Source organism: Populus nigra, chromosome 7, assembly GCF_951802175.1.
Source record: "Populus nigra chromosome 7, ddPopNigr1.1, whole genome shotgun sequence".
NCBI classification, from domain to species: Eukaryota; Viridiplantae; Streptophyta; class Magnoliopsida; order Malpighiales; family Salicaceae; genus Populus; species Populus nigra.
The window spans coordinates 16,358,739-16,384,821 of record NC_084858.1 but is presented as its reverse complement, the minus strand read 5'-3'; the positions used below and the strand labels follow the sequence as shown (position 1 = coordinate 16,384,821).

At 33.5% G+C, this 26,083-nt stretch overlaps 1 protein-coding gene and 1 pseudogene across 1 annotated transcript; both read left to right on the top strand.

The window, feature by feature from the left end:
• Positions 1–219: 219 nt before the first annotated feature.
• LOC133700113 (proline--tRNA ligase, chloroplastic/mitochondrial-like) lies at positions 220–10,780 on the top strand (annotated as a pseudogene).
• A 7,299-nt stretch (positions 10,781–18,079) lies between these two features.
• LOC133699269 (uncharacterized) lies at positions 18,080–24,075 on the top strand. Its single transcript, XM_062122468.1, has 5 exons — positions 18,080–18,372; positions 19,119–19,190; positions 19,417–19,719; positions 19,836–22,360; positions 22,460–24,075. Exons 3-5 carry the CDS (start codon positions 19,534–19,536, stop codon positions 23,682–23,684), a joined length of 3,936 nt encoding a protein of 1,311 aa, XP_061978452.1. The 5' UTR covers positions 18,080–18,372; positions 19,119–19,190; positions 19,417–19,533; the 3' UTR covers positions 23,685–24,075.
• Positions 24,076–26,083: the final 2,008 nt, after the last annotated feature.

The following is a 26,083-nucleotide window of genomic DNA, read 5'->3' as shown; positions in this document are numbered from 1 at the left end:
AAATATAAATTATAACATTTAAGTTTGAGTTATGAATATTTAATGGATATCTGAAATCTGAGAAGGTCGGTTTCAAATATAAAAAATTCATACTTAATAAAGTTTATGATGCTTTGAATAGTTATTTCGGGTTCAAGCATGAATAATAAAACTCGACCTGTGTTACCCCTCTAAATCAATCGTTGCAAATTTTATTTTTTATTAAAAAAAATATAGATGATGGATGGTAAGTTCAATGGATAAAAATTTTCACCCCACTACCTTCTTTTTTTTTAAAAAAAAAAAACTAATATAACTGAATATCGTCTCTGCAGAACACTCGGACTCACCTTCAATGATCAATCACTCGATGCTTATTGACACCAGCAAAACGTGTGATGCACAAGTTGCACACTTCTCCATAGAAAAACCCTAATAAATGCATAATAATTGGAGTTGTCATGGAAGGTTTCACACACATGGCAGTGGTAAACAGTTACTATGTGTGACCCATAAATGGGAAAGGAAACAAATGCTTTTTGAAATGAGCAGGAAAAAAAAGAACAAAAGAATATAACTGACATTAGAATTCAATTAGCTCGGCCAATTCTGTGAAATTTGAAGTAAATGGGAGCATAGGACATAATAGCGAATGTTATTAATCTCGGCCTAATATTTAATCGAGTGAATTGTCTGACCTGAGATGATTTTGAAGTTCAATTAATTGAGATTTGATTCAATTCAATTCGGTTCAACTTGATCAACTTGATATTTTTTTTTTAATTTAATAAGGATATCCGGGTCAGTTTGCACGCACCTCGACTAATCCCACAGGCTCTGAAGTTAACGACCATGTAAATCTCCAGTGGCCATCATATAAACAACCACAGGGCTCGAATCTGAGACCATAAAGAAAACAAATCTCTTAGTCCCAAGCTTTTATTACTGGAACACCACCTAAATAATTATCAACTTAACATGTTAATTTGCTGCGACTCGGTCAACACTTTATAATTTTTTTTTGAAAGTTGTGTTGTTTTAATTTCTTTAAAAAAATTAAAATTACTACACTGTATAAAGTAAGAGTAAAATAAAGAAAATTATCAATGGTGTCCATAGATGGTTGGATTTGACGGGCTGAATAGATTATCACGAACATGTCACCAAAAAGCATGGTAGAACAACCATGCCATGAGATCAAAGTCACTTTACACAATAGTAAAGTCAAAACCCTTTTTTTGTCTCTTAATATTTACATTTTATTTAAACTTTATAATAAAGTTGTGGTACTTTTTATCCCTTTTCATCCAGTGGCACCGCATGAACGAGTGTCACCCGGCTCTTGTTGGTCTCGATGCTCTTAATAGTGAAAATTAATTCAAGAGCATTTAATTCGAAGAAAAAAGATTTTAGCTCAAATCTCAATTTTTCTCCCCTTTTTAGTTGCTAAATCTGATCCACCCCATGAGTTATCCTGAACAAACAACTCGTTATCTGGGTCTTAATTGGAATGAGGTTTTAAATTGAATTTTATAAAATATTAATTTAATATAAATCGATAAATCCAATCGATCCGATCAATTCGATGACTTTTTTAAAAATAAAATAACATTATTGAATAAATATATTCACGTGAACTAAATTCTTTTTCGGAGGTACGACAAGTAACAACTAGGCTTATCCTAGCTCAGGCAGGATGGGATCCCAAGGAAAATGGTTTCATTGGAGGGCCAAGCCCAAAACGATAGCACAAGCTCAAGACTGTAGCCACTGGGCCAGGCCTTGTACATTCCAAGCCCAACCCAAGAAAACCTGCCGAAGGAATCCAGGCCTAGAAAAAGAAGAAATGGATCCTAATCCATCCCTGTGTATAAATTATTCATAGAAAATTCTAAAACATGATATATTTCATTTAGATGAATTTAATATGTTTTTTTAGATAATAATCCAAATTTTAAATTTAATTTTAGTTGACATATAAACTAGTCCAAAAATATTCTTTTAATTAAACTAAAATTTTTTTATGTCAAAACCAATCATTAAGCTAGGACGTGATGCATGTATGTGGCAATTTTTTTTAAAAACCCAAATGGTTACGAGGATTGGCTTTAAGGGATCCCATCTCATCATATACCCATTTAGCTATGTTTAAATCTAGTTAGGGTTTATGATATTCTTATAAAGGGAGGAAATCTTGATGTATAATTGAATATCAATATTTTCTTTTAATTAGCTTGAGGGTTAACTTTGCAACAAATAGCAAATTTGTGATTGGGCCGAGAGTTTTACTTTTAGGATCTGTATGAGTCATTTTGTAAGCTATAGGAACTAGAATGTACACTTTATGGAAAAACAAAAACCTCATCTTCTTCAAAATATTTATATAATAATCAAGATTTGTGTTTTTTATTTAGAAAGGTACGAGATGCATGCCCGCGCGCTGCCGCGGGCTTATAAAACAAATATATTTAATAGTGTTATAATTGTGAACCGGTGCTAGATAAGTAATAGAAACTAAATGTATGATGGAGCCAATATTTCATGACGAAAAAAAAGTTGTGTTGGCGATCAAAATTTAGAGACTTAACAAAATGATTTGTAGCAATCCACAATGTTTTGGGAGGAAAGATACAGTGCTTTCGCCACATGATTTAGCTTTTCTATTAATAAAAAGCAAAAAAAATTACAAAGCTAAATTCTCTACCAACTTAATATTAAAAAAAACCAACAAATATAATTTTGAAAGAAAAAAAACCCATGAGGAAAAACATTGTAGCAATTGACAATGTTTTGTGAAGAAAACTACAGTGCTTTCCCCAATAAAATAAAATAAAAACCATTTAGAGAAATACTGTAGCAATCTATAGTGTTTTGTGAGAAAACTGCAACGTTTTCCCCATATGATTTAGCTTTATTGTAATTATAATTCTTAACCAACTTAATATTAAAAAAAATGGACAAAGATAATTTTGAAAAAAATAATAAAAAAATCATATGGGAAAACATTGCAATAATTCACAGTGTTTTAAAGAAAACAAATTATAAAGCTAAATTCTTAATCAGCTCAATATTAAAAAAATAAAATCGACAGAGACAATTTTAGAGAAAAAATATTAAAAAAAACACAAAAATGGAAAAAAAATCATGTTGGAAACACTATAGTAATTCATAGTGTTTTGTGATGAAAGTTACAGTGCTTCCTCACATGATTTAACCTTATCTGTAATGACTTGTATTTGTAATTTTCAACAATGTTTTGTGAGGAAAGCTACAGTGCTTTCCCCACATGATTAAGTTTTATTACAAAGTTAAATTCTAACCAACTCAATATTAAAAAAAATAAAATCGACGAAGATAATTTTGGAAAAAAATATTATAAAAAAAGAAAACACAAAAAAAAATGATGTGAGGAAAAACTATATCCATCCATAGTGTTTTGTGAGGAAAAACTTTTATTTAATTGTAATTGCAATTCTTAATCAGCTTAATATTTAAAAAATAAAATTGACAAAGACAATTTTAGGAAAAAACATAACAAAACAGAAAAAAACCATATGAGAAAAAACACTGTAGCAATCCACAGTAATTTGCGAGGAAAGTTACAATGCTTTCCTCACATATTGTAACTGTAATTTTTAACCAGCTCAATATTAAAAAATAAAATAAAAAAGATAATTTCAAAGAAAATCATAAAAAAACAAAAACAAAAAAAAACTATGTGGAGAAACACTGTAGCAATCAACAATGTTTTAAAGAAAAAAATTACAAAACAAAATTCTCAATCAGCTTAATATAAAAAAAATCAACAAATATAATTTTGAAAAATAAAAAAATAAAATCGAAAAGCTACGTGGGAAAACACCTTAGCAATCCATGATATTTTAAAGGAAAAAAATTACAAAGCAGAACTTTTAACCAACTCAATATTTAAAAAGCAAAATCAACAAAGATAATTTTTTTAAAAAAATGAAATGGAAAAAAAAGAAAAAAAAAGCAAAGTTGGAAAAAAAAAAACAATTTTGGAAGAATAAAAAAGAAAAAGAAAAAAAAGAGGGAAAATTGAAAAAAAAAAACACTGTCGATTACTGTTGTAATCCACAGTCATAGTGATTTAGGTGTGGGGGACAGTGATTCCCCCACACCATTTAGATATTGTTAGTTAAAATAATATTTTTATATATTTTAAAAATTATTTTTAATATTAATATATTAAAATATTTTAAAAACATTAAATAAATATTAATTACAAATGAAAAAAAAATATTTTTAAAATATTTTTGCAACATAAAAAAAATATGATCTAATTAAATTACCTAAAACAAAAAAAACCCACAGAAATGGTAGCATCTCTTATACTCCCCTCACCAACCTCCCTCTTCTCCTCTCCCTTCCTCCCTCCGCGGTAATCTTCAATCCCTCCACCACTAAGCGCTGTCCTCTCTTCTCAAACTGCATGCATAATCCACAACTGAAGACCCCAAGAAACAAACAAACCATGACCAAACTGCAATCACTCTCGGTCTCTTAGACTTCAATGTTTGGTGTCTTGACAACATTGCTAATGCTGAACTTGCAGATTATGGTCCGGTTCGTGGTACTATGGTTACTCGTCCCTATGGTTATGCCATCTGGGAAGCCATTCAGGTTCTTAAAAATCCGAGCTTTTTGGTTGAAAGTAGATAATTTTAAGATTTTTTTTTAGTGGGATGTTGAAAGTTTTGAGCTTTCTGTGGGTTTTGGCATTGCAGGATTATTCGAAGGTGAAGTATAAGAAGACTAGACATAGCAACGCGTACTTTCCTCAGGCTTGTTTTGTGGGGTATTTATTTATTTGTCTGTGGAATGTTATAAATGCAGTGTTGTGATTGAGTTGAGGTTTTGAGTTGAGTGGAGTGTTATGACTTATTATCCGTGTTTGGTTTGTTTAGGTAGGTTGAAAAAGGGTCCGAGGTTAACTTTGAGTTAAGAAAGTACTCAAGCTCGGTTTGTTCACTTTTTTAATAAGTCTAGGTTTAGGCTGAGGATATAGTGACAAAACGACTAAGGAAATTAAACAATTTATCATCCAAGGATTAGTTTGTAGTTTTTGTTTTATTAGAAATACAGCAAAGTGGTATGCCTTAATATAACTTTTCCCAAAATCAATTCTTAAAGACATATTATATGGTCATAGACACTTTGAGCTGAGTATTCAATTGTTTGAGTTTGTTTGTGAATGATATTGAATTTGAATTATGGGACTGATTTGCTTTTCTTTGCGTACAAATGAGTTTGTGTATGATGTTTTTATGAGACAAATTAGAGCTGAGCTGAAGTAGCATGGTTTGTTTTTACAATTGAATCTGCATGTGTGTGTTCTTGTGGATGGACTTTGTTTGAGTTTGTCTTTAATTCTTATGCTGGTATTTGTGTGCTGTAGTTTATACCAATACTCATTTATTGAGAAAGAAGCTAGTCATGTTGAGGGGTTCAGTCCAGAACTGGCTTTTGTAACTATCACGGGAGGAAAGGAACTTGAAGAAAAACTTGTTGTAACATTTGATTTTTTCTCGTTTTGGAAATTTAAAGGTTGATGAAAATGTTATGTTGTTTCATTTTCTTGAAAAACAATGACCTGTGTTTTGGCTTTGATTGTTGCACTTGTTGAGGTTGTGGCAGGTTTGACCCACTAGTGAAACCATAGTGAATCACATGTTTACTCAGGGGTTCATAGTTATCGTATCTTCCTGTCAAGGTAAACCATGTAAAAGTTTGGTCACCTGTAGCGAATAGCTTCCAATCATGGAGGGTTGTTATGTACAACTGTTTTCCCCCCTTCCCTTTCCTATTAATATTTTGTTTTCTGTTTTAGTGGGTAAATTTCACAAGATCGGAGATGCGCACAAAACCATTTGCGAGGACTCTTGAATTTCTATGGCAGGAGGGTCACACAACTCATGCCAATCCAGAGGAGGCAGAAAACGAGGTTTGCATCTTATTGAGCTGTAGTATGCTTGATATATGATAGCGTATTAGCATTTGCATTAAATGGATTTGTGCTACTAAATAACAGACATTACAAATGATTGACGTCTATATAAAATTCGCTTATGAGCAAGCTGCAATACCTGTTATTACAGGTAGAAAATCAAAAGTGGGAACTCTTGCTGGTGCTGATAGGACATATACAATAGAGGCTATGATAGGTGATCAGAAGGCATCACAGGCTGGAACTAGCCACAGTCATGGGCAAAACTTTTCTCGGGCTTTTGGAACGCAGGTATTTTAGTCAGTAGTTACTAGATAAGATCATTTCACACTTTATGAGTTGCTGCTAGCTGAGTGTTTTGTTGCTCTATTTCTCGCATGATATCATTTGAATGTAAAGAAAAGCCAACAACATAATTTTGAAAATATATTTTATTAATTAAATCCTTTTTAGTGAATTATCAGCCAATTCCTGTGGATAATTATGGAATAGTGAAAAAACAAATGTTGCAACTTAAGATTTGAGTTAAATCCTGGTTAATTTACCTAGGAAATTCCCTTCCATTTGATTTAGAAACAACAAAATGGCCAGTGTGCATTTTGGCATCTATAAACAATTAGTCTGAATGAACTTACCTTTACTATTCCTTTTGTTTTTTGTCTATGTAACATTTATAACGCTTAACCTACCACGCGGTTCGTTTTTTTTTCTCTTCGCAAAACCACACTTCTTAAATACCATGTCCTACATGAAGTAGTTCAGATGGCAATACCTGAGCTTTAGATTGTATAAGAGCCTACAAATAGCTTAATTCGGTGCATGCACTATCCTGAATTCTCGATCACCTTATTGGGTCCGGCACTTTGTAGTCTTATCCTAAGCATAGTGTTTTAAAATGTTTTTGTCCAATACCATATGCCTATGTTTGGTAGCCACTCGTTTATGATGAAGAAGAAAAGGAACCTATGTAATATATGTGCAGTATATAGCAATGTAGTGTGCGAGAAGCAGAACTGCATACAAATGTGTAGGTGTATTATCCAAGCATGTGTATAGGTGCATGCAATTATCTAGGTGTCTTGTCCCGATAATATGCAAGAAGACAAATGTCTTTGAGGTGTCATGCACGAAAGCTTGGCTAATGTTAAGTAAGACCTATCCATCTACATGTCCAATAACCAAGCTTCCTAACACCTTTAGAAGGAGGCATCGTGTTTGGAACAAGCAAGCTCTTTTGAATAAGAATCCTCAAGTACACATACGTTATAGTTTTATCCAATGCTTTCCTCTTTGTTAACCTTATACATACCACCACCTTTCATGTCCTTATACAAATTACATGTATCACAAGAATAGACCTTTGTGCATAGCAGCCTCCTTGTTTTGTTTATAGCAACTCAACTGGGTTGCACAGCAGTGATGCGCATAACGCAAACAAAGAAGAGGAAGATAAAAAGAAGATTGTATGATAACATGGAGTTTTATTTCAACAAAGCTTGTTTGGCATATAAGAGAATGCATACTTATATAGGTATTATGAGGCTTACTTATTTGGGCACATGGGTGAACACATGCTAGCTAAACATAAGTACAAATGTTTGTACACAGCCCCTCAAAGACACTTGTGTTCTTGCTCATTATCAAGACACTGCTTAAAGGCACCAAGACCTTTGCGTGCACCCATTCTTATTCTGGCACGCAATTACAATATATCTCCCATTGCATTCTCTGATATGAAGTGGCTCAGTTGGCCATGTCCGAGTTTTAACTTTATCAGCTTCTATGTGTCTAAGCTTAACTCAGTGGCAGCACAACAATGATCATCTTATTGGTCCAGCATTTTGCACTCTTAACCTGGGTGTGATTGTTAAATTGTTTAGCTGTGTTGCCATTGTCTTCAAGAAGTGTACATAAACACCAGTAAAGGGTAATATCCTGCTTATTCTTCGCCTATGTGCATTTGGATGCATGGGTGAATACCAGACTTTGTTGATTGTCTATTCTCTACCAATGACTTCTTTCTCCTTGATATTTTTTCATGTTTTCCTTTTAACCTATCAAATAAAGAAATCGATCCTTTCCTTCCCCTCACTACTGAATTTTACTTATAATTTGAGAAGTTTATGATCTTAACAGAAATTATGTGCCTGTACAGTTTATGGATGAAATTGGAGAGAGGCAACATGTGTGGCAGACATCATGGGTTATCAACACCTGCTTTGTTGGTGGTATTAATTATGACCCATGGTGATGATTTTGGTCTAATGCTACACCAAAACTTGCACCAATAAAGGTACTTGTGTATCTCTATTAGTGATTTTTTAAGTTAGCATATATGTGTTTGTTATTATCATTGTTGTTTTACATGCATTTAGATGAAAGGTACTTTGGTACTTTTATTTCAATTTTATGTACTTGATCTAGAAATAGAGATGTTTCATTCTGTTAAGGAAGCTTGTTGTTGCTCTCTTTTGTGGTTGTAATATAGCAGCACATCCCAGGGGTGTGCTTGCTATGTTCAGGTACTTGGACAAGCAATCTTTTGTCAATTGGAGAAAAATATCTCATTAAGACAGTCTATGCATAAGCATTTGGTTTCAGTCTTCTGATAGGTGCCTGTATGAAAGTAAAGTTTAGGTTTTCGAGTTGCCATTTTCACGTTTAGTAGATAACAAACAACTCGTTTTATGAGCTATACTACCATTTCAATTTGTTCTTCTTATTTGTGTTGCATTCTTCCAGGTGGTGATTGTGCCAATCTGGAGAAAGGAGGATGAAAAAATTGGAGTTCTCAATACAGCATCTTCTGTAAAAGAAAACTTGCAATCTGCTGGTATCAAAGTTAAACTCGATGACATGGATCAAAGAACCCCAGGATGGAAGTTCAATTTCTGGGAGATGAAGGTCTGTTCTTATTCTTATTTTAAGTACATGAATAAAAGAAAAGATTAATAATTAATTAATGATTTATCCCTTTAATTAATAATGACTTTCATGAAAGGTGCCTGGATGTGTCTCGGTCATTAAAGCTTATGGTAATCTGTCAAAAAGAATCTTAATTGTACATTTCTTCTTGTGCCTGACGTCAATTTTGGATGTTTATGTCATTATGTGACTTATGCAATGTGTTGGACTTGCTACACCTGATCCTCACTTTTATTTTATTTTTTTAAAAATAGTTTCAATTAGTCCCAACCGCGCTTTTGAATTTTTTTTGTTTCAAATTTATTTTTTTTAGTGATTTTAGATCGTCTTGATGTGCTATCATAAATGAAAAAAACATTATTTTGATTCATTTCCAAGTGAAAAACACTTTGATAAATAACTTCTACCACATACCCTTATCCTTGTTCATAAAAAGAAAGCCTTTGAAACGTTTTTAAAAAATGGTTTCAGTTGTTTTTTTTTTCATAAAAAAAAGCCTTTGAAACGTGTGGAACAACCCTTATTTTTTCAAGAAAATATTAAATAATACTTTGGTTTCAAGAGGGGATACCTCTGAGGATTGAAATTGGTCATCGGGATGTTTCAAGTGGAAGTGTGGTCATGGTCAAATCAGGAGAGATGTTCCTGGAAAGTAAGGAAAAGTGTTGGAATATCCATGGAGCCTTCAATTTAGAAGCTTATGTCAAGGACAAGTTGGATGAGATCCAGTCATCTGTTCTGCGTAGGACAACATCATTTTGAGATAGGTGCATTCTCTTGCTCAAACATTATGTGTAGTGGTAGCTTATTATGTGCATCAATTATTGGATATGCGAGCTCTACTTTTCATTGAGGTCATCTATTATTATTTTTTAGAATTATAGCATAACTCTTGGTGACGAATTTGTTTATAAACAATGATTTCTGCACCCTGCCATAATAAAAATGCTAATATTTATGTCTATGCAACTGCTGCTCACATCCTTTTCTTTATGGACTTTGCTTTGATGTCAAGGTAGTAATAACACCTATAGGTTTTTTTAGGAGAAAAACAAGTTGTGGTCTAATAATGCAAATAATAAGTTGACTTTTTCAAACATGTGAGGCATAATCATCATAGTAAGACCATCCTACCATAATGAAAAGGAATGCCAGCATGATTCACAGGAAGCAATAAATTGCTTTTTTACTAGCAAGGATGTAAGAATTGTTTTCCTAAGACCATAGGTTTTCTATTTCATATAACATTAACTTTGTCACATGATGGAAATTGCCAAAACAATGAAACTAGGAGTTATGCTTCGTCTTAATAGCCTCAGACACTTTGATCAAATCTCTAAATCTAGATATTTAGTTACTTTATCATTGTGCATGGCATTATTGTTCTGGAAGCTTTGAGAGTCTGCTTCACATGATTGCAATTAGGCTTTTTTTACTTGTGTAGTTGTGTACCAATTCTAATAATCACAACCATCTGTAATGAAGTCCATTAGATTCCTGTATTCGTCAGAAACATCTAATATTATTCTGATGTTTTCTTGCACTAACATTATGGATGTGGGCTCATATGATGAACTCAAAGCGGCAATATCCCTGGAAAAATGGGCAAGGGGTCTTTGGTTAGCTAGGTAGTTTATTTTGTTCTTCTTCATGTTAGTAGTGGATAAACAATTACAGTGTTGAGATCAAAGTAGGAGGGACTCATAGCATGTCTAATACTATGCTGTATTTGTTGACTGTAGTGATGCGGATGAGCAAAGAGTAAAAGAAGAAAGAGGGGCAACCATTCGGTGTTTCCCCTTCAAACAGCCTCAAGGGACTAAAACATGCTTGATGACTGGCAGCAAGCCAGTAGAAAAAGTTGTGATTTTCGATCATATCCAGTCATGTCCCCCATCAGACGTTTAAATGGTCTCATTTGGGAGAGCGTGTTTACCCATGGTAAAGTTTGTCATGGATTCCAGTTCCTTGTTTTAGTAATTTTTATCAAGAGGTTGACCAAAGCAATGCATCATGTTATTTTACCATGAAAGATAATGGAGAAAGAGGAAAGCTATTGTTTTAGGTGGTAAAGATAGATTTCCCAAACAATCATTAGATGCGGGTTTCTTGCGTGAAGTGTTTCCATCACAATCAGAGATAGAGTAAGTTGAAGATTGGACTTAAAATATCATTTTTGCAATCCCTTGCAACTATCAATCCCATCTTATTAAATTTCTTTGGAAATGTCAACTTGCTTTGTAACATGTGAAGTGCCAATCTAGGTCGTGACGGACACACATGGATCGAGTGGTATATGCTACATGTGTGCAGGTTGGACCCCTTGTGCAGATAATACACATGAGGTGTAGACATGTTAGTTGGTTGAATCATGATTTCATTATCTTGGTTAGAGTTCTTAGCACTCTATCAATTGTTAATAACACTCTTCTTTGTGGAGAGAGTCAAAAGTTTGGGAACAGTGTGCCTAGATCGGAATAGGTGGTGTCTATCGGAAAAAGGGCAAAATGAAGGGATAAACCTGAGAGAAGATGCTACAAAAGGACACAAGCACAACCTGTTTCGTTTATTCAGAATGCGAAGAAGGGTCAAATATGAGTGCAGAGTAGTAGGTGAGATCAACTAACTCCCTAACCACCCTTCTTTATAAGTGGAGTGTTGATATCTCCACCACAATATTTTGGACTTAACCTGATTACATTTTCTGTAATTTGCTGGTGGATGCTTTGCTCGCTGTCCTTGTCTGGAAAATGTTGCTGTTAGGATGTGACTATGCTAAAAGCATTCCTTTTTTACAACATTTTAGATCGAAAAACACTTCGCGCACAAACAAAATTACACACTAAATTCTCGTACAGACAATCATGTAATAAATGATAAAAAGTGCTGGTCCCGAAAGTATCAAACAATTGGTTAAAAATAACAAGTAGCAATATGGAAATTTCGTAAGATTTGTTTGTTTGCATCTATAGCACTACTCCTAGTTTAATCGGGTATCTTGAGCTAAAATGTTGCAAGACGTCTATCCGAAGATTTTCTAGAGAAATGATGTTTGTTAGCTAAGAAAAATACCAGGGAAGATAACTGCCTAGGTTGAGTTTTTTCCATTGCCATCCTTAGACCTGCTTTCAAAGTTTTGAAATGGTAGGAAGGAAGAGAAGAGACAACTTGAGGAAATTTTACCAGCCCAAGGAGGGAAGGAAAGCTAAGGAGATTTGATATTGTGATTAACAGTCGGTGTTTGCTTTTTTAAAAAAATATATTGTAATAATACTAAAAAAAATTAAAGAAAAAAAATAAATTGTTTAAAAGCGATACAAAAACAAACAGTAACGGTGTTGTACGGTGAGAATGCCAAAAGAGGCAACTACTATGTGTGGATGATAGGGTAAGATTCAGAGAGTTTCCAAAGAAGCTTAATGGGAGCATCTGGGTCGTCCATGACTGGTGAAAACTGGCATTCAAGTGGGTCTTCTTGATGACGTGGAAGGATTAGGTGCGATTCAATTTTTTAGAAAAGAATCTTGACTTTTTCAATTGTGGTGGGGTTCCTGGCGTGGAATAAAAGTTAACGCGCTTACGTGTGGGTCCCTTTTGAAAATAAGATAATAAATAACAAATATAAAATATATATAAAAAGGAAAGTATCAAATTATTGAAGAAGGCAAATTGCAAGGTGGTGAGTGATGCAAAGAACTTTCTTTTTCTTTCTTCCTCCTTTATCCCACCCCTCTTCCTCCTCCTTCTATTCATCACTTCTTCTCTGGGCAAATTCTTTAATTAAAATAATATTATTTTAATTTTTTAAAATAATATCATTAGTTTTCAGGTTAACTTGTCAAGTTGATCATGTTAAATAAATTAATTCCGAGTTAGTTTTTTAAAAACCCTGGCCTAAGCGTGTTTGGAAGTGTAGGTGCGGTTGTTTTTTAAAGTGTTTTCCATTCAGAAATGTATCAAAATAATGTTTTTTTATTTTTTAAAAATTATTTTTGATATCATCGTATTAAAATGATCTAAGCATACTAAAAAATATTAAATTTGAAGCAAAGAAAAAAAAATTTAAAATTTTTTAAAACTGCTTTTAAAATACAAAAATAAACAGAACATCATAGATTAAATCGGTTGTTGGATTTCAAGTTAATCGTTAAGCCAGTATACTATCACCACGAGACATATTTTTGATTAAATATGAGACGTATTTTTGAATTAATGTGATTATAGATAATACACTTGGTGCTCAGGAGGGAAATCCTCCTGGCTGACATTTATTATTTAATAAATAAATTAATAATTCATATTGAAAAAATAAATTCTCTTATAGATAAAAAAAATATATAAAAATAAAAATAATTAATGCTACTCACACGTGCTGGGTAGGAGGAGTTTCGACTATCTTGGATTGAGAAAAAAATATTATTCCCGAAAATAATGAAATGTTCATTGACACATTAATATAAAGAATTAATTGATATATTGTCTGTCGCATTAATAAACATTATTGTATGGCGTGGTTGTTCGATCTTGATGCTCTTGTGATCATTCTTGTTTCAGTGCCCTAATTAGAATTTAGCACGGCTAACTATAGTTTATTAGCAATCATTTTGCATGAGATTTAGAGGTGGCTTGAGAGATGGTTGTGATTGTTTTTTAAAATATTTTTTATTTAAAAATGTATTAAAATAATATTATTTTATGTTTTAAAAATTATTTTTGATATCAGTGCATTAAAACAATTTAAAAACACTAAAAAATATTAATTTTAAATAAAAAAATAAAAATTAAGAAAATGTTGTTTGCACCGCGTTCTCAAACACTTCTAACTGCATCACACTCGCAGCAGCTTGGTGTTTTCTAAGTTCTATCATTGGATTTTTTTTTTATGATATTCGGTTAAAAAAAAATAGCATTGAATATTCAAAGCGAGATAAATGATTTATTTTAAAAAAATTACGGTGTTCAAATTATAATTAATAATATCCTAATAGTTATTTGTTATAATCTATTTTAATGAAAGATATAAGTATGAGTAAAAAAAATATTTTAAGTGAAGATATTTTATTATTTTGGATTTTATTTTATTTCTTTTCTTTTTGTCAGTAGAATGCCATTAATTACTTATATATACCATAAAAATTTTCCATGCCATCATCCCTACCAGCTACTCCGAAAAATTCAATTTCTCTTGTGTTTTTTTTTCCAACTCTCAATCCATGTAAACTAAAAATCATAGCCTACTACCATGACCTCCAGAGCCTTTTAGACAAAAATCACAAAAATTTACAGTAGATTTCACCTGGGCTTTTGCAATAACTGATGACTTTTCACAGCAACTCATATGATATCCATTTTATTGTGTCTTGCGAGTTAAAAGATAGAGACTGAAGAAATAATTATTATGTTCAGTTAAAGATATGAAAATGTAAAAATAAATTCGTTTTTGGGATAATTTTATAGTCAATATTTATATCTTCAAAATAGGAGGTACAAAAAAGATATATTTTATAAGACAATATTTTTTTTAAAATATCTTTGAAAAGCTCTTAATTTTAAAATTATCTAACTAAAACATGTAAGAATAAAAATGGTTATTATTATTATTTTAAAATCTAACTCGAGAGTTGATCCGGGACAAAACCCGGGCCAATGGTTGAGGCTCGGGTCACAGGTCGAATTTACCCAAGTTAGCATAAAAATAAAAGTGATTATTAACATAATTTTAAAACTCGATTCGAAAATCGATCCGGGACAAGACCTGAATCATAAGTGAGGTTGACCGCTGACATGTGTCCACATAAGAACACACAATGACTATCATCATAGTTTTAAAAATCTGACTCGAGGTAAGGCCTAGGTCACATGTTAAGAGGGTTAACTTAAAATAAAAGTAGTTATTATCATAGTTTTAAAACTTAATTTGAAGGTTAACTCGGGGCAATACCTATGTCACAAATCAGGAGGGTCAATGTAGGGATAATAGTTGTTATTGTCATAGTTTTAAAACCTGACTCAGAGGTTGACTAGGGTAAGGCCCACATCACGGGTTGAGAGATCAACAAGGGTTGACCCTAGTCAATGCATGAATAAAAATAATTATAATCATAGTATTAAAATCTGACAGGGAGTTGAATTAAGACAAGGTTCACGTTGTGGACTAGGAGGGTCAACCCAGTTAATCTAAATTTTAAAAATAATAATCAAACAACCTTGTTTTGACAATTTTTTTTTAAATCAACGGGTTTTTGACCTATATTTTATCCAGGGTTGATTTGGGTTTTTTATCGAGTTAGGTTGAGTTAATACTTCCTCTATTTTTCTTAAACCCGGACCAATACAGCTCCTAGGTCAACCAGTTAATTCAGTCGTAGTTTTATAATCAATATTATTATAATATTATTAATTTCAACACTCAATATAAACAAAAGTAAAAAATAATAATATCTAATTATTTTTTAAAATATATATAAATTTAACAACAATATATATTAATGGTAAAATAGATTTTTTTTCCATGTTTTATTCTATCTTGTCTGTCATAACAAAACAGAATATAGAAACAATCATTTTGATTTTATACTTCTATATTAAGTACAATTTTATATCTATCTTTTTTTTGTATTGTTTCCTGGTCTCTATTTTTTTTTCTTTCTCAAAAGCTATGAGGTTGCAAAGAATAATTTTTTTTAAGTTTAATGTGGGTGTCCCAGTCAGTTTGCGCGCACCTCAACTAATCTCACGAGCCCTGAAGTTAACGACCATGTAAACTTTCAGTAGTCATCATATGAGCAACCACAGAACTCGAACCTGAGACCATAGAAAAAACAAACCTTTTAGTCTCAAATTTTTATTACTGGACCACCAACTAGATAGTTTACCTAGAATAATTTTGTTAGAGTTAAAAGAGGAGGGATGAAACAAGATACGTCCCCTAAATTTCGACTATGATGTCTTTATCTTGTCATGAATTGCTTTTTACATTAGGATAAAAATTCCTTTTGTTTTCTCTTTGTCCTTCACTGATAGTTAATTTGTCCTTTACTGATTGTGATTTGAATGATTTTTTTTTCTACCAAACAAATTCCTCTCCAATAATGTAATTGTGTCTCAATTTTTTTTTCAATTTTATTTATAACTTTGGAAGACTATATGAAACCTTCGATAATTTGAGAACAACTTGCTCGTGATATAGATCATACAAAATCCTTTCAGAAATCTCAAAAACTTTCTTTGAAACTTGAGGATTGGATGTATTCAAAGTATGAGAAATAAAATGGATTTTTTTAAAAAAATCCAAAACAACAAGGAGAAAAAGTTATTGTATTTGATCAGTATTCTATGATAAAAAAATAAAAAATTAGACATAAAATAAATATGTTTTATAATAGTTTTAGAGTAATTTTTTGTCATTTCAAAATAAAAAATTTATAAAAATATGTTTCTTCTATTTTTATTTATTTTTATCTCGAGATAATAATTAAATGCTATATGATAAATATATTCATGATAAGGCCTCTAATTATTTTCATCAATGAAGTGTAAATATTCCATTTCTAAATCCTTTCTCATTTTTTTCTCCAAAAAAATTGAATGATTTTTGGGTGGAAATCCCAGCTAACTACTTTCGTGTGTTTGATATTATGATATATGATGCTTTTCAATTAAAAATATACTAAAATAATGGTTTTTTATATTTTTTTTCTTAACATCAATATATCAAAATCATCAAAATAAAACTTAAAAAATATAAATTTAATGTATTTCAAATGAAAAATAATTTGAAAAATATTTTAAAAAGCAGGAATAAAAACGATACAAAACAAGAACATAGATGATATTAAACTTCTAAATGTTGAAAAATCATTCCATACATCTAAGATAATGCTTGGCCTTATCATATTTATGCATGATCGTCTACTCCTAATTAATTATGTTTTGCCGTATTACAAAGGAAACATTATAGCCTCCCACTTATTAAAAAAAAATAAAAATTCTCTAACCTAATTATCATATTTCATGGAAAGCTTCCCTTGGGTCATGCGGATCCATGCCCACACCCTTTAATTCAGGGATGAGAATGTCTCAAGTTAGGTTAAGTTTTTGTCTATTCATGTTTCTCTTGAATTCAGAATTGAGTAGATTTTTATTTTTATAATATTTTTCATATTTATCCAATAATTTTATTAATGTATATATAATTATAGAGAATATAAAAAAATAATGTAGATAGTGGGGAGGTAAGTTAACATCTAAACTTTAATTTTTTAGTGCGCGTACATAATATTTTTTAATTAAACATTTATTAATTTTTGATATTTTTTTATTTAATTTTTGACGTTGACATATTAAAATAATAAATAAAAAAACTTTAAAAATAATTTTAAAAACATTTTTAAAAATAGAACATTGCCAAAATTTCTGGTGCTTACCTTTTACATGGATGCTATGTTATTGGGCTTTAATGTTTCATCCCAAACTTTTTACCGGGCTGTAATTGGGCCTGTGTCCCATAGATCCACTATTGTTTTTCTTTTTTTTTTAATTTATAAAAAGGAAAAGAAAAGGACGAATACACCACAACTTCACAAGAATAAATCAAAATAGAAAACTTCCCAACAAAAAAATAAATTGGAAGATGCCGTGCTTGTCACCAAAACCCAAGGCTAAAATAGTACCGGGTTCGATCCTTTATGTGCACGTCTGTCACCTTTGCGGTGTCTAATCTACCCTGGGCTTGCAGGATGTCCAGTTGGCCGTGAGGAATAGTCGTGGTACGCGCAAGCTGGCCCGGACACCCTACGTAAATAAATAAATAAAAAAAGGCCCTTTGTCCCCTTGCACACTATTTGACTCTTTGACTTTTTGCATAAATACTTTGCTTGTACATCATCTCCGAGCATCAAGTCTAAGACACAGTAAAGGGCAAAATAAAAATAAAAATAAATAAATTTAAATTTAAATTTATGAAAATAATACTAATTAAAATAGGAAAACATACAAATAAATCATTCAAATCTCTCTTTTTTTTCCCCACTAAATACAATATATCCTCAAATTCCCAAGAAACCACGCACCCACAAAAGCATAAATAGTCAACAGCAGACAAACAGGAAGGAGGGTATTATGGTCATTTGGTGAGAACAAAGAAGGGCGGTTTGGGTATAAGGTGGAGAATAAAAAAGGGGCGCAGATAGAGATAGGGCTTTCGTGGCGTTGATCTAAAGTTTGTTCTTTAAAGCAAGGCATTGGCTATCTTCCTCCTTCTTAGACAGAAATATCTCTCAAAAATTCTCTCTACTCATCGGAGTTTCGTCGATCGGAATCCGGCGAAGGTTACTTAAAATACTCGAAGAATTGAATATTTCTGAAGACTTTGCTGATCGGACTGTCTTCTATGTTCTGTTGATAATATTATCATTAGCTTCAAAGACTGGAGGAGGAGGCGGCGGCGATTGTGAATATTATTAAAGGAATAGAAAAACAATATCTATAAGACAAAAAAGGTATTATTTTGATTAGTTTATACGATTTGTTTGTTTTCTTGGAATTACTGGAGATATAGATTTCTATGGTTATTGTGTGTCGACGAGAAGAGAAGACGAAAAGCTTAGATCAGGAGGAGAAGTCAGATCCACTCTCTGCAGAGCAAGATTTTTGAAGTTAGGGTTTTCTTTGTTGCAGTGAGATTTGGAATCTGCTTCTTTTTTCGGTGATGGGTTCTTCTGTTCCAGTTGATTTGTTGTCTCGGATCTGTAATTTCTGAATACCCATCTGCTTACCATCTACTTGTTTGAGCAAATCCATCCATCGCAGGCAGTGAATATATGGGTTTTCTTCTCTGCTTTTGATTGAGATTAGAAGATGGCTTCTTCTTTAATTGATGTTCTGGATGATCTTTGGACCAGACACAATTAGTGTCTCTAGCAACTAGATTTGCTGTCTTGTTTTGTTGTTCAAACAACTATTTATTTGCAAGTTGGTGGCCTTAGGTTTTAGAAACAGTAGTGATGATCTCTATCTCTACTACGTCTCATGTTCTGTTAATGACATACAAAGAAGACCTGCAGCAAAGCTATATAGAATCTGAGCCGAGGGAGTCTTTGCAGTCCTTCAATTATGTTTAACATAATCTCCTTGAAGATCTTGTTATCAGCTCTGAACTATATGACAATGTGCTGAAATAGCTGTTCTGATTCGTGTAGAAATCCATTTTGGTTGAGTTGCTGATGTTATTTCCCTTGTTTTGCAGGTAGGAACGGCAGCAGCACGTTAGAGGTTTAGATCTGGGGAAATTTCTTCTGTCAAGATTGGGGGAGTCAAAGTAAGTTCTGGGATTTTCTAATGTTTCCACATTTGTATGAAGTTTTGATTGTTACATGGATGGTGTTAATGTAAGAAGAACACTAATTATGAAAAAGAAGTGATGTGTCATTGTAAATTGATAATTATGTGTTATTTGTGGCTAGATTTTTACAGATTTGGTAGGGGTCTCTGTGAGATTCATATTAGTCTTTATTTAACTGACAGATTTGTATTTAATTTTTCAGACTAAATCCTGTACCACTCCTGTGGTCAGTAGAAAGCAAGGAGCAACAGCGTCCTGCAAGACTTTGAGTGGCGGGCCATCAGTTGATGGGCTAGGAATTATTGGATCTGGGAGCAAGATGAGTGCAGTAGGTCTAGAACTTACTAATTTTATAAATCCTGATTTGACCTGGAAGACAGTTACAAAAGGCTCCCGGAGTGCCTCCAGGCGTAAACCAGTTGTGAGAAGCTTCACTGTTGAGACAAAGCTATCAGATGAGAGTGCCAGAAATGCGGATGATATGACAGTTTCAGATACCGAGAAGGTTAACTTTACACTACCTTCTTCTTTGATCTTTGATCTTGCATTTCATTGTTCTTGATCGTGATTAGCACCTCCATGCTATGTGAGGATTTTAACATTAGCTTGTCTCTGTTGCAGCATGGTGTGGCTGTTCTTGGACGTCGCTTCAGTGGAAAAAATGAGAAAATTGAGCATGTACCCATTAAAAAAAGAAGATTCACAGCCCAGGGTCCTTCAAAACCTTCTCATACCACATCTCCACACCTTGAAGTGGTTCTACCCAATTCAAGTGGAAAACGACGACGTAGAGCAACTGATGTGAATGTTCCAACTAAGTTCAGTCTGAAGATTTCTGAGTTTAATGATAAGTTTGATTACAGTGATGACTTCTCAGGTATCGAGATACTTGCTGCTGTTGCTTGCGACAACAGTATGATTAATGATGCTGCTTGTGTTGAAGAAAGTTCAATAATGGAAGAATCAACACGAGAAGGGGTGGGCTCATCTTCCTCTGCAGTTCCGATCAAAGAAACTGCTGCATCCCCAAAAGATATGGCACATGAAGATAAAACAGAGGCTTTCTCTCTTCAAAATAATGAAGTTACAGTGTTGCCTTGTGTTGAAGAAAGTTCAATAATGGAAGAATCAACACGAGAAGGAGTGGGCTCATCTTCCTCTGCTGTTCCGATCAAAGAAACTGCTGCATCCCCAAAAGATATGGCACACGAAGATAAAACAGAGGCTTTCTCTCTTCAAAATAATGAAGTTACAGTGTTGCCTTGTGTTGAAAGTTCAATAATGGAAGAATCAACACGAGAAGGAGTGGGCTCATCTTCCTCTGCTGTTCCGATCAAAGAAACTGCTGCATCCCCAAAAGATATGGCACACGAAGATAAAACAGAGGCTTTCTCTCTTCAAAATAATGAAGTTACAGTGTTGCCTTGTGTTGAAGAAAGTTCAATAATGGAAGAATCAACACGAGAAGGAGTGGGCTCATCTTCCTCTGCTGTTCCGATCAAAGAAACTGCTGCATCCCCAAAAGATATGGCACACGAAGATAAAACAGAGGCTTTCTCTCTTCAAAATAATGAAGTTACAGTGTTGCCTTGTGTTGAAGAAGATAAAACAGAGGCTTTATCTCTTCAAAATAATGAAGTTACAGTGTTGCATGCATCTGCTGGAACCGAGGAAGGCGGAACAGGAGAAGGATCTCTATTGTCACGGGATGAAATGTTGAATTTGGACTTGAATGTTGCCTGGGAGCAACCTTGTGATACTTTGAGCTTTGATCCAAGTGAAAATGATTTACAGATTTGCAAGGCTAAACCTGAAGCCTTAGAACAACACATCCCTCCTGATAGAGTGGTTTCATCTGATTTACATCGGGATAATACACCTGTTGATTTGATAGGCTTGTCTCTTGGGACTTGTGAATCAAATAGAGAGGAACATCCATCTGAAGCATGTTCTCTCCATGATGGAAATCATGAAGAGCTCTTTCCATCTCCAATTGGTAATGCTCCGGAACCCTCCATTTGTGATGTTGCCATTGCAAAATCTTCCAGTCAGATTGTTGAGGGGGAAGAATCCCTAGATCATCCACCATGCAATACACTTCCTAGCCTTACCCTCAAGCAGTGTTCAGAAACATGTTCATCAGATGACCAAATGGGAAAAGTTTTGCGTACGGAATGCATGCAAGTCGAGTCGATTAACATTTCTTCACACCATCTACCAAACTTAGAGAGAGTTACTTGCGAGATTGACCTCTCAATTTCAAATGATAATGGAGAGAATTCTCAGATATCATCTTGTACACATGAAGATGGGAAGTCAATTCAAAATACGAGTAGCTTGGAAAACTTCCCACCAATAGGACCTGCTTGGCTTGGAATTGAAGCTGGAAGTTGCGAAGAAGAATCAGGTGGCTGCCATTGTTTGCCTAATAGTGGAGATATTTTTGCATCCAGTCCGTCTGCTGAGAAAGGCCAACCTGTAATTGAAGTGGATGCAAGAGGAGCCAATGAAGCTTCTGCCGCCAATAAAGCTGAAGTTCATTCTCCGGTGCAAGCTGGGTCTGAGGAACTGATGCAGAAGTCTTCTGCAGATTCAACTGTTACTCCCGGAGATGCATGTGGAGCACATGGTAATGGTTTTACAAGTGTTTCAGCTAATGTCAATATGGAAGATCTGGAAGATAGTTTTGAATCAGATGTTTATCAAGCTGATAAGGTCATAGTTGGCACTGAAAATGATTTAGAACTTCAGGCTGGTTATGATTCTCAGTTTGAGGATGGGGAGTTGAGGGAATCTGATGCACACTTTTACTGGGATGAAAATGGAGAGGATGGGGAAGTCGAGCATGTTGACTATGGGTCTGAATGTGATGAAGAAAGACTTTGTGGCATGGATAATGAGAAAGAAATGAAAGTTGAGAGAGGTTCCAGTTCAGGATCTGATGATGCTAGTCGAAAAATTGAACATGGGATGGGGGATTCTCTGAGAGATGACTCAGTTAGTCCAAAGACAAGAACTTCTGATGTCACTACTGACAAGGATTTCCTGTCTGGGGTTGTTGGATCAAGGACATCAAATAGAGATTTCCTGTCAAGCATTGAGGAGTCCAGTTCCATATTTAGGAAGGATCCTACACTTAGGAGCAGGTAAATTACATATTCTTTATCAGTTCGATTTCTTTTAATTTTTTTCTTCGTAAATTGCAATGTTTTAGTTGCTAATTTGTGATTGTTCTCATATTTCAGAGCTGGGAATATTTATAATTTATATCCTCGAGATGAAAGGGATGCAGGCTCCCATAAATTCATGGGAAGGGACAGGGCTGTTCCTCAAATGCGTGGCAGAAGTCCTGGAGGCCATCGCTTTGTCAACCATGCAACAGGCTACTGTGACTCAGAGCGGCGATATTTATCTAATTATCGTGGCAATTACACTTCTGGACATCCTAGAACAAGAGGTGGATTTGATAGCCGCAGATATATAATATCTTCAGACCATACCGATTCTGAAGGAGTAGGTTTTGCAGGATCTGACAATCGTGCTCGCAGGCGATTTGTTAATCCTTCTTCCACTGGTGCATATGAACGGATTGTCAGGAGGAGATCACCTACCAGCAGAGATGATTCATACCGTGTGCATACAGGAGCATTACCTGTGAGAGATGTTAGTCCAATCAGGAGTGGATTTAGAAGATTTCCACGAGAGGTTGCAAGAGGAGGCTTGAGAGAGGAATACCACAGGCCAATGCCAGAGGACAAGATTGAATATTCTAATCGTTTTGCACCACGAATGCTTAGGAGAGAAAGAAGCATATCTCCTCTATGCAGAGGACAACCTCGCCATCCCTTCACTCATAAGAAATCTCGGTCAAGATCCAGAAGTCGCTCTCCATCTTCATATTTACCAAGGGTCAGAAATGAGGTTTCAAGACTTCGTAGTAGGTCTCCAGATTTTAGGACCGATGCTAGGATGGATAGAGTGAGGTTGCCATTTCAGAAGCGTTTTCCAGCTGATTTTGAAGGGGATTTTATACCCACAAGAAGAAATCACTTTACACAGCATAACCCCAGATGGTTTGATGATCGAAATGGTGGTTTAGATAGTTTCCGGGGAAGAAAATCACCTGTTAATATGTTCCGTCCAAATCAACGATTTGATTCGGTGCGTACCATCCGGAGATTGGATTCAGAGGATCAGTTCAGACCGATGATGCGATCCAGAAAATTTAACGATATGGGGAGTGCTAGCAGGGGAGGTGAATTTGATGGCAGTGATGATGACAGGAGAAAGCATAACAGATATGATATGGCTCAGCGAGTTAGACAATATGATACAGATAGTCTGCGGCGGTTCCGGTTTAATGCAGAAGATTCATTGGTGGCTAATAATGATACTCCTAACTGTGATGAAGGAAATAGAATAACTGACAGAAGGCCTGGAGGGGTGCATAGGAGGGATGGTGAAGAGTAGTTTATTTGAGAGATCACCCAGAAGAGTAGAGCCTTCGCCTTAGGTTAATCTGCTGATAGATAGTTCCTTTTCCCCCTTTTGTTTTAATCGTTCAAACATTTAAGTTTTGGGCTGGAAGCATCTCAATTCCATCGTTTTTTTCTTGCTGGCGGTGCTTGTGTGGTTTTCCTTGGCAAGATCTGCTTCTCAAGTCATTTATTTTTCCCCCTTTCATAGGAGTTAGATTTTGCATATCCTACATATCTTTTTTCCTTTCCATGATGTTTATTTTCCCACCTTTTACCTATCCATAAGCCAACTCTGGCTATTTGTAAGCTCGGTTTTGAGGTCATTAAGGGTATAATGATCAACGGAAAATCAGAAGTGGTTTTTGGTTTTCCTTTGCTGATTATCTACAATCTTTTCTGTCTCTCTCTTACCATGCCACTGGCCAACTTCTGCTACCGATTATTGTATGTATACAAGGCTAGTAGGAAAAGAAAGCTCAAATCCCTTTCTTTTTTCTTGCTTTTAATGGTGGTGGGTGGGGATTTAAGCTCTAGACAAGTCCACTGTTTCTTGCTTTTGCCAGAGGGAAACAACTGGATTAGTGGCGCATCTGTCGTGGAAAATGACAGGCCGCAATATTTGATTGTCGTGGTCTGATTCAAATAACTTGAATTCAAAGTCATGGAAAGACAACTAGGCTTTGAAATTCTGCGCTGCTCCTCCGTGTGCTTTCCTTTTCCTTCCATTTATTCTTGTGTGATTCTGGAGAGCTAAGTTGATGCTCATCTTCTTTTTTCAAATTTGTGATCAACATCCAAGAAGAAGCATAGACTTGCTGTAAAGATACATACCAGTTATAAAACTTCAGGTCACTGGCCGACTTGTAGGTTGGTGGGTTCGCCTATTTTATTATTATTACTTTTTTTTTTAATATCACAACAATGTTCTGAAGAAAAAAGTCGGTTCAAAGCGAAACCCAATTCAGGCCATACTCTGAGTCGATTAACTGGGTAACTGGGTTCTCATCGAGTTTTATAACTTATAATTTTCTATAACTTATAATTTTCTACCAATTGTTTTCACAATTGTTTTCAATATTTCTACCAAGCTTAAAAAACACATTCGAGATGTTATTCACAATTGTTTTCATTATTTTTCAAATTAAAAAGCATGAGTAGTACATTTTTTTAATTATATATAATACATTTTTTTAATTATATATAAATATACTCTTTCAGCAATATAAAATATTAAAATTATTTTTTATATATTCATATTTAATTAGTGTCATAAATTTAATTTTTATAATGAATATAATGTAAAGATTTGTTTTTGATTAACAATAAAAATTTTCTATTGTAATTTTTAATTTAAATAAAATAAAATAAATATTTTACGATCACAAATATAAATATTAAGAAAGACTAATATAATTTATATTATAATTTTTTAATGAAAAATAGTTGCAATTTTGATATAATTTTTATTTTTTTGTTGAAAAAATTCCTCTTGATTTTTAATAAATAAACATGTTTTTTAATAACTTCATCAAAAATAAAAACAAAAAATAATTAGAAAACTAAATTTAAAAAATAAAATAGTTTTCTATCAACGAAACTTATGTTGTTTTTGCCTCAGCAATTTCTAAACTAAGCCGAGTCATGACCTAATGTACATGCTTGATTCTTTTAAGAATTCAAAATTACATGAAAATTCATATTTGTGTTCATTTCAATGCCCTTCACCTTGCTATTATTATGTCTCAAATAAAATTAGAATATGAAATTCAATTTGAAAATGAAATGATAGTTATATTCTAATTTTAAATCTGATTTCTGAATTTAGAACAAACCATAATGATCAAAACTTGTACTACCTATTACAAAACTCAATATGGTGAGTTAATTGTCGGTTGGGCTCGGGTCTAAATTAAATTTTAAAGTAGAATCAAGTATATAGTGAATCGATCAAACTTAGTCGATTGGTAAGTCAATTTATGATCTAATTGACTTGATAACAAACTGAATGAGATTCAATTTGATTTCGTTTTTCTAAAATAACTTTATTTCAATATATATTTTTGTTTAAAAATCTAGAAAAAATATTGTTTTAGATTAAGATCCTATTTGAGAGCTATGATTGAACTCATTTTTCATTAAATTTTGATTTATTTATATATTTTTAAATCATTTTAATATGTTAATATAAAAAATAAATTTTTAAACAATAAAAAAAATTATTACTTTAATATATTTCAAAACAAAAAATATTTTCAACAATTATCTCTCCTAAACATGCTATATAACTCATTAACTGCGTAACCTGTAACCTGAGTCTTTGGTCGCGTCATGGCCGGAGTATTATAACCATGCATGTACTCGTTGCTTTTCTAAAACTAATGCAAGTAGAGA